General features: G+C 32.6%; 1 protein-coding gene across 7 annotated transcripts in view; it reads left to right on the top strand.

The window, feature by feature from the left end:
* Positions 1 to 10,124, top strand: part of Cep170 (centrosomal protein 170) — a 106,366-nt gene that overhangs the window by 81,192 nt on the left and 15,050 nt on the right. For 5 of the 7 annotated variants that reach the window (XM_010642596.3, XM_033762053.1, XM_033762052.1 and 2 more), the window contains 2 exons: positions 6,059 to 6,236; positions 8,644 to 8,814. In XM_010642596.3, the coding sequence (XP_010640898.1) occupies positions 6,059 to 6,236; positions 8,644 to 8,814 (349 nt within the window). The remainder of the gene's footprint in view (positions 1 to 6,058; positions 6,237 to 8,643; positions 8,815 to 10,124) is intronic. The other 2 variants (XM_010642594.2, XM_010642590.3) reach the window with 1 other exon arrangement.

Below are 10,124 nucleotides of genomic sequence, written 5' to 3'. Positions count from 1 at the left end.
TTTTTTTTTTTTTCAGCTTTAATTGAGTTTATTGGTACATTTTAGGGATACAGTACAGTTACATTCATTGTTGGGAATTTGTACCTCTACATGACATGTCTTGGTTCTTTTTTTCCCCTTGTCCCTACCCTCCCTTCACCCCCTCCTCCCCTCCCCATTTACAAACACTTTATTTCCATCTTTTCATTATCTCACATTTTTTTCTTTTCCCTTATTACCCTTCCCCTACATTACTTTTTATTTTAATTTAATTTTTATTTTATTTAATGTTGGTGCTATTAAATTATAATAGAACATGTAGAATTGCTTTGGTCCACGCACCCTTTTAAAACTTCTAGTAAAATTGCTAGATGATTAAGTATAACTTTTGAAAGATAGTATGAGCTCTGCAGAATTAAGAATTGTGCAGGCAGTTTATGATTACTTTTCCTTTTTAACTTCCTACCTCCTGCTGATTAGAGATGTGTTGGTAATGCTTTCTGAGGTGAATTACAATAGACAGATTTTTCCTTATAGATTTGAGTTCATTAAGTATAGTTCAACCTTTTAGTAAATAAAAATGTGACTATTTTGAATATGAAAACTGTTCACTATAACCTTTAGATTACATACAAAAAGTAAAATTTATGCTGCAGATGTGATTTTTGATAACTTACTATGGTTTATTTTTAATAACTTACTGTGATTTAATAACTTACTATGGTTAAGTACTGAGAAATTATAATTAAACAAATGTAGTAAAAAGGTAAGTTTTTTTGTTTAAAGCTTATGATATTAAATTTTACTGTAGCATTACATGTTACCGAAACATTTTCACTATATGAGTGTGTGTGTGTGTGTGTATGTATTATGTATGTGTGTGTGAATACACACACACATGCTAAAATTGTTTTTGCCTTTACCTTAAGGCACTATACTTGACAACATTATTAAAGAACATTTATATAATAGTTCACCAATGTTTTTAAAAACAGCAACAAACTTCTACCATACTTCAGTAGTGTTTTATTTGTCTTTTTCTTTGTTGACTTCTGTGAATTGTGATTTTTCTTTCATGGTTCATTAGTTTAATTTTTAGATTTTGTTTCTGTTTTTAAATGACTCTTCACTTGTGATTGCTTTTATTTTTGGAGACTATGACCTTCTGATCTTATTGTACTAATTTTTTGTTTTACTCTGCATATAGCTTTTTACTAGACTAATGATCAGAGCACATTAGGCCAGACATTTATATTACTTTGCTTTGAAATCCATGAATCATCATGGGCTCACAGAATGCTTACGGTGAGAGAATCTTGACACATTTTCTGTTCTGACAACAGCAGACCTTGCGCATCTCCTCATTTTCCCCCTCCAGTAAGGAAACTTCCACCTGCACAAGGTCTAGCAGTACCTCTGGGAACTAGAATGTATACATCTGTCTCCTCTCAGGAGCCTCCCCTCAAGCTCTTGCACCTAAACTAGACAGATTAACCCTTTTCTGGGCCCAAACCACTTCCTTCTCCCAAATAGAAAAGAGCTATAATACAAAGAGAAGAGGGAATAGTGTCTATGCATTATATTTTCACTTGTTTTCATTTTGTTATGTACACAGTGTTACAATGTCTCTGTGACTTCATTATCTGTAATAAGATCTTAAGAGCAACCTGGTTAGCCTTTTAATGATTTTCATGTCTTTCCCCTCTATTTTGTCAGTAGTGCTGTGCTAATAAAACACACCTTTGGCATTTTAATCTTTCAGTTGCATATCTCAGGGTCAGGGAACTATCTTTTTTATTTTAATGGAAAATAAAAAGAGAGGAAGGAAGGTTGTAAAGTGTGCAAAGAAGGTTGCTGGGCTGTAGATCCGACTCATAAAGCCCTGGGTTTAATCCATAGCACTGAAAAAGCAAAAAGTTACTATGTGTCAGTAATACCAGCACTTTGAGAGGCTGAGGCAGGACGATCACAAGTTCATGTCCTGCTCAACTTAGTAAGACCTTGCTTCAAAATGAAATAAGGCTTGGATGTAGCTCAGTGCAGAAGCTCTGAGTTTAATTTTCAGTACTTCACAAAAAACTTGATATTTAATATTAGTATAGTGCATTATTAAGTTAGCTTAATGTGAGAAAAATTATTTTCAGGAGACTCAAATCACAAACTAAAAGGTGAGAGATACCATTATTCTTTTAAATGGACTACTACTGTCATTTAAAGAAAACCTCCACTCTAGAAAGAGCAGTATTTACTAAAGAGATACCGCCTTTACTGGTGAACAAATAATCTAAACATGAAGACTGTACTGGAAGATTATGTGATTTGCAGCTGAAACACAAGGCACTTGAAGATATTTCAGTGTTTTAGATTCATTCTTACTCTTAAATGTGTCATTGTATCATTCAGTTATATTTTCTAGGAGTTAGCAGTGTTTCAAGAGTTAATAGCCATTTCATTATATATACACCTTATCCCAGCAGATTAATAGATGATGCCAATATAATATTGTAGCTTCAAGTTGGCAGAGAATTTTACTTGCAAAGATGGTGTCCTGATTTTTTACACACATCTGTAGACTGTTTTAGATCAAGTTTACATAAGTTTCTTATATATCATTTATATCTATATAGATCCCACCACTTAAAGAACTTTTAAGCATTTCCATAAGCTTAATGTAGTGTTTAGTCTGAGGGAACCGAGAAAAATAATCTTAGGTCTATATGGATACAACTTTTAAGTGAAAAATAACTTAATTGATTTAAATAAGGAAGCTATTGAGATAGTTTATGTAAGAAAATTATAGACTTTATGTGTTAAAGTACATCCTTTATCTTGTCTTTTAAATGCATACTTATTTCTACAGAAATTTTGAAATTGGACCAGCAATTGTGACACTGAGGAAGATATAAAAACTAGCATTAGTGTTATAGGTCTTTACAATTTGTATTTTGTTCCTTTAGAACTGTAGTTCATTTAAATTTTGTAAGGAAAATGGAATTAAGTGTGAAGTACATGTTACATTTTTAAATTTCCATGCTTAATTTTTTACTGAGACTGTAAAGGAAGCAGATGGATTATAAACCCTAAATGCTTGCATTATTTTAGAATGTCTTTAGATCTGAAAGGGATAGAGATTGAGAATAGAAGCAGAGGTTGTAAGCCTAAGAGTTTAAAGACGGGACAGGTGGAACAGTTGTAACAAAACACATAGTATTAAGGTATTCCAGTAAGTATAATCTAGAAACGTTATAAAAATTAATGTGAAAGCTTCGATTCAGCAACCATATGAGTAGCTACACACTCCAGATTGAATAGTAAATCTCCTATTTCTGTTTGGCAGATGCCTGTAACTTTTCTACCTGGTAATTTTAATCTCCTTTTAAATTTTTTTTTTTTTTTGTATTAGCAGGCGCAGCAGCACTGAGCTAAATCCTTGGACCCCTAGAATTCTTTTCAGTAGTTTTAGTGTATGAGTTTTTTTAAGCAGTATAATCTAAATTAATTTAACTATATATATCAGATCAACTTTAAGATAAGAATTATCATGTGTCAAGAAAGCTGACATGTACACACTAGCAGATGCAAAGAATGCTTGTGGAGTATCTTATTGCATGAGCAGTGCATATCGCATGTGTGTTAAGAAACATTGAAGGCAAGCGTGGTGGCATATGACTGTAATCCTTGCTACTCAGAAGGGGCCTGAAGCAGAAGGATCAGAAATTAAAGGTTAGCCTGGGTAGCTTAGCGAGTCCCTGTCTCAAAATCAAAAGAACTCAGTCATAGAGCATTGCCTAGCAAGGACAAGGCCCCGGAGTTCATTCCCTACAACTATAAGAAAACAGTTTTACTGCATAACGTATAAGTAGAAATGGTTGTCGATATTTTTTTCTAATGAATTCATACTGCTTTCCACAAATAAAAACAAGAAACTTCTTTGTATAAATCTCTGCAGAATTAAAAAAAAAAACCTTAAAAATTTGAGTTTTAGACATAGTGATGTTTATCTGTAGTTAAATATTATTAAGCTTGGTTATTCTGTTTCTCATCCTAGTTCATTTATTTCACAAAAAAATTGACTATTCATGTTGAGTGTGCCTTATCCTAAGCTGGGCCTAAAAATGCTTTGCATTTTGGAAATTTTAATATTTTGAAATATTTGCAAATATATAATGAGACAAGACCGAAGTCTAAATACAAAATTTGTGTTTCATATACACCTATGCACTTAGGCTGAAGATACTTTCATACAGTGTTTGTAGTGTGCCTGCATTTGTCTGCAACCTACTACATGAAGTCAGGAATGAAATTTTCAATTTGTGGTGTCATGTTGGTGCTCAGAAGTTTTGAGTTTTGGAGTCTTTCACATTAGGGATGTTCATCTGTATTATCTAAGGGAACACTTTAAACCCATTCTCAAAATAAACAGATCAACAATTTACACATTTGAAAAAAAAACTGTATGCAGAAATAGTAATGTGAAATGTAATGTGACTCAGTGAGAAGATCTAGTTAGCCTCTTATTCTTTTTGTCCTTAGCCTAAAAAGGTCACTTGGCTTCTTCTAAGCATTTCTCTTGTCTGTAAAATAAGATGACTAATACAAATGTGAAGCTTCTTTATAAGGTACTTACTATATTATAATGGTGCTCTCTGTTCTAAGCTTCATGAATATAGGGACTCTGACCACTTTTTTTTTTAACCATTGTAGCCTTGGGACCTAGCATACTACAAATAATAATGGAATAGTAAATAATTGTTTATCCTGCCTTTTTTGCATTGGTAAATAAAAGAAAAATTAACTGTCATTTCTAATAAAGTCATCATAAATTGCTGGTGTTGGTCCATAAACTTAATAAACTTTTAAATCTAGTTAAAATTTTTGCACAATCACTACTCTTATCTTTCTTGAAAGTCATTCAAACTGTTTTGTATAAGCTTTGAAAAGTTACTTTGTACTTATTTTGGATTTTAATGTTGCAGAAGCTTTCTCATAGGCTTTTAAGACTATTCTGTAATTCCAAATCCTTTTCTTTGAATGTAGCCACATGAAGTTTTGTGTTCAATGGATGTATAATGTGGGGGAATTATGTATCACATTAAATAGCAGTTTTTGTTGAATCAAATGGAAACAGTAGTAGTAGATTTCGTGAATTTCTGTTTCAAAAACTGCAAAAAGAAAAATATCTATTTTCCCCTTTGATTATCACTAGTAGTAGCAGTTATTAGTTCATCAGTCTATTTTGCTGAAAACATAAACAATTAAAGGGAAATATAGCTAAAACTAGAATCTGGTCCTGCCTTAGCTTCTCCTGAGCTAAGGTCATGAGCAAGTCACTCACCTTTTCTGAGACTATATCTCCAATACATAAGTCTTTCCTCACAAGAACTTTGTGGTCCTCAGATGACAGAATGGATAGTAGAAAGTGCTGTGTTAGAATTTTTAACTCCTTGATCCCATAGACCCTTTGGCCATCTGGTGAAGCTTATGGAGCTGTGTCAGAGTATTTCTAAATGCATAGACACATACAATTACCAAAAATTCCGATTATACTGAAATACTGTTATTAAAATGTTTTGAAGTAATAGAGTAGCATATGGTTCTTAAAGATTTTGATAAAAATGGTATTTTGGTTTTAATGCCTGAAGAAATGATGTTGAAAAATTTGAGATACCAATAGCAACATTGGTTTGTTGCTTCTATTTATAATTGAAATAAATGCCAAATATCAGTTGGATGTTAGGGGAAATAACGTGATTGTCTCTTTTCCAGGTTCAGAGACTCTGAATTCTGTGACCTCTTAAGTTCAATAACCTCTAATTTAAAGCCATATTTCTACTTCATGGTGTTGTATGTTTTTCAAAATGATATAGAATATTTGAAATTAGTTTCATTAATACCAGTTTTTGAATTTAAAGTCTAAGACTTTGAGTATTAAAATGGTTAAGAGCATCTCCAAAGAATTTTAAGTTTGGAGTACAAATCTTTAACTAGATGTGCAGCTTATATAATTGATCTGTTGTACATTTTTTTTTTAGAATTGTTATTTAAAGGAATTAAACTTCTTTTCTAAAATTATTACTAGGATCAGCCAAGATCTTGCTCTCATTGCTCGGGAGATCAACGATGTAGCAGGAGAGATAGATTCAGTGACTTCTTCAGGCACTGCCCCTAGTACCACAGTAAGCACTGCTGCCACCACCCCTGGCTCTGCCATAGACACTAGAGAAGAGGTAGGAGATCTTCATGGAGAAATGCATAAGGTTCTTTTCTTTATTTCTTTTGCTTTTAGCTTTTTGCTGAGTTTATTTTACTTATGTCTACCCTCCCTGTTTGCATGAAGCTCTGCATTTTCCAACTTTGCTTTAACAATTTCTTTCACGTTTTATAACAAACTAGTAAAGGCTAACATTTGGTCTACTATTAACATGAAGGTGTGAAATCATTTAGAATAATCACTTTGCCTGCTAATTTCTGGTCCAGAACTTTACTTGAAATGTGAATATAAATTTGAAAAGCAAATAAGAATTTGATAAATGATTGTATAAAGATTATATATGAAAATACTTGTTAAAAAGGCATTTTTATTGCTAACCAGTCAGTATCTATAATAGCAAAGAAAGAAAAAGTCTGGTTTTCACTACCTTAAATAATTATTTTGAATATATACAGACATACACAAGGATATTTTGATAACTGAAAGGTATATGTGTATACACTATACATACAGAATACTGTGGAATATGTTAAACTGTTGCCCATCCAAAACCAAGGGCTCCTACAATAAAACTCTAGAGGACACCATTTATACAACATTGTTCTAGAAGATACCTAACCTGTAAAATTAATGTCCAGTTATCTTTTGTTCTTCATTATTTATGGGTGATTGGTGCTAGTACTGTTCTCCCTCTGCAGATACCAGAATCTGAGGATGCTCATGTCCCTTACAATCAGTGGTACACTAATTGTATATAATTTATACAATCCTCCTATATACTTGAAATCATCTGCAAGTCACTTAGAATACCTAATACAATATGAATGCTGTGTAAATAGAATACTGAGTTGTTTTGGGAATGATGACAAGGAAAAAAAGTTTGTATGTGTTCAGTACAGATTTAAAAAAAAAATAATAATTCCTCAATTAGTTGCATCCCCAGATACAGAAGGAAGATTGACTGTACTCTCTAGCCCTTTTGGCTATATTGATCTGGGACAGAATGGCAAGCAAAAGGTTGGCATTTAAAAGGATGAACTTGTGTAGTTTGGGGGTTGGCAAACCACAGCCTTACTGCCTGCCTGTTTTTATATGACCTAAAAACTAGACATAGTTTTTGTGATTTTAAATGAGTGAAAATATAAATAAATAATAATTTACAATATGAAAATTACATGTAATTCACATTTCATTGCACATAAATCAAGTTTTAGCACAACAGGGCCACACACGTTTGTCTATGGCTGTTTCTATGCTGTGGTGGCAGAATTGAGTAATTGAAATGGAGACTGTTGGTTGCAAAACCTAAAATATTTTTTATCTTTCACTAAAAAAATTTTGCCAGCCCCCCTAATAATACTGATGATTTTTTAAATAGTAACCAAAAAATGGCTAGCCTTTTTGGCAAATTTAATTCCGGTAAACTCTACTTATATTTTTCTTCAGTTGCTTTTTGTCCCTTTTTTGTTTGTTTTTTAATGGTCACTTATTGTTTGTTTCCCTTCATATGTTGATTAATTTAATAAATGATGCTTCATCAATCTGTGTAGGGTTTTGTTACCATATTGATCATTTCTACTTGTATGTAAAACCGTCCTTCTTGGTAAAAACAAAAGGATCTTCTTGGTGGCAAGACACACACATTTCTCTGGTACATTTAAAATGATAGTGTTATTTTCTTAACTTTCTAACTAAATTTTACTTAACATGTTTGTACATTTACTCAGACCCAATAAAATAACTCAAACATTTCATTAAATAGACTTCCATTTCTCCTTTTTATTTTACTTCAGAGTATTACAGTAGTTTATTCCCTCTTCAGTAAACCCGTTACTTAGTATTGTATGTCTATATTTTGCACTGTAGATGGCAGTATATCCTTTTTACTAGAATGTGTGATTTCTATAGAATTGTTCAAAGTTTGACTAAAACTAAAATATTTATTACATGTAGATATAAATTTGTTTCCTTTCATACACTTAATTGTAATTTGCAATTAATGTATCTTATGAAGAAATTCTGCCCCTGGATTTGGGGACAAAAAAAAGAAAAAAACGAGATAGAATATTGAAAGAAACATTATTATTGTACTGGTAAGGCAATTAAGTAAAATGAACTCATTGTCCATCTGCATGGCTCTGTTTTTTTTTTTTTTTTTTTTTTCTTCCTATTAAGCATCTGCTTTTCATTTCAAAAAAATCTTATTCATGGAAGAATTGAATTTTAACATACTTTGGATTCCAAAAATAAGATCTATGTAGAGGACCATCTGTTTTATCAAGGAAATACTTTTGAAGTACTTACAAAAAGTAATTGGTTTTTTGAAGATGTCATGTTTATGTTACTACTTGAGAGTGAAATAACTTTTGTCTAATCATAAAAATTATAATGCCAACATCTGTACTTTTCCAAATTATTTTGTTCTTATAAAGGTTTGCTTTTTGTCCTATTAGTTGGTTGATCGTGTTTTTGATGAAAGTCTCAACTTCCGAAAGATTCCTCCGTTAGTTCATTCTAAAACACCAGAAGGAAACAATGGTCGATCTGGTGATCCAAGACCTCCAGGAGCAGAGCCTCCTGATCACTTAACAATTACAAGACGGAGAACTTGGAGCAGGGATGAAGTAAGTAAACAGTAAACTTTAACATGTAGCAGATGTATGCTCCATAAATGGGAAAAGGAGGAACTGTTCAATGAAAAGGGCTGAGGAAAAAGTTGGTAACCCTACAGAGGCAATGAAACTGTATTTCATTGTCATGTCACTTAATAAAATAATAAATTCCAAATGAATTTCTTCACTGACACAAACAAAGCTGATACTTTTAGCAAAAGAGTAGGTAAATACCTTTCAACATTGTAGTGCTAGTAAATACTTTTTTAAAAGATGCAAAAATATTTGACTTTAAAAGATAAATTTGAGTATATTAAAATTACAGACTTTTATGTACCAGAATAATTCAACAAATGTTGAAAAGATATAACCTTTTGCAGGATATACAACCTACAAAGGATTCGTATAAAGACTATATAAGAACTGTCTTAGTCACTTCCCTTATTGCTTGGATAAAATACCTGATACTCATGACTTATTTTGGCTCATGTTTCAGTCTCTAGTCAGCTGGCTTCAAGGCAGGATGGCATGGTGAAGGAAAAGTTGTTCATAGTACAGTGGACAGAAAGCAGAGAGAGTCAAGGGAAGAAGTGGGACAGGTGATATAACCTTCTGGGTCATATCTACATATCATATCTGACCTGCCTCTTTCACCCAGGCCCCGCATACTGACAATGAGTCAGCTATAATGCCCCCATAATCTAGTCACCTGCCAAAGATCCTGGCAGTCATCTCATGAGGCTTTAGGAGGTATAAACCGTAGCAGTCATTACCAAGGGAAAAATAATTCAATAGAGAAAAATCTATAAAAGATTTAAAAAGAAAAATCTCACCAAAGAAAATACTGGAAGTTTACAAAATAGAAAGAAAAAGTGTTCAGCTTCATAAGTGTTAAGCTACTGGAGAAATTGAGGTAAGGGGATCACCTAAACCCAGGTGTTTGAGACCAAGCTGGGCATCATAGCAAGACCCCATCTCAAAATAAATAAAAATACTTAAGTAAATAAGTAAAAGTGAATGTGTCAGTGAGAAATCAAAGAAAAGGATTATTGATAAGGTTTCTGTCAATGGAAAAAGAGATGAAAGGAGTTTCAGGGCAAATTCAAAGATATCTTTATCAGAGAATTGTTATTTCAAACAGCACCAGGAAAGGGGCTAATTGAGCATTATAAAGAGAAGCTGCAGGTTCAGAGGTAGGTGTAGAGGGAGAGCATAGAAGGAAAAAATGAACAAGAGAGTTGATCACAGGTGGGTGTTTTTGGATCCTTGGGTTTAAGTAATAGGATCTGAAACTTAGTATGTAAAAACATATCCATATATAT

This window comes from Fukomys damarensis, unplaced genomic scaffold, assembly GCF_012274545.1.
Source record: "Fukomys damarensis isolate Sample0158 unplaced genomic scaffold, DMR_v1.0_HiC HiC_scaffold_11, whole genome shotgun sequence".
Lineage (NCBI taxonomy): Eukaryota > Metazoa > Chordata > Mammalia > Rodentia > Bathyergidae > Fukomys > Fukomys damarensis.
The sequence above is the reverse complement of the archived record's forward strand: the minus strand, read 5'-3'. Positions and strand labels throughout refer to the sequence as shown.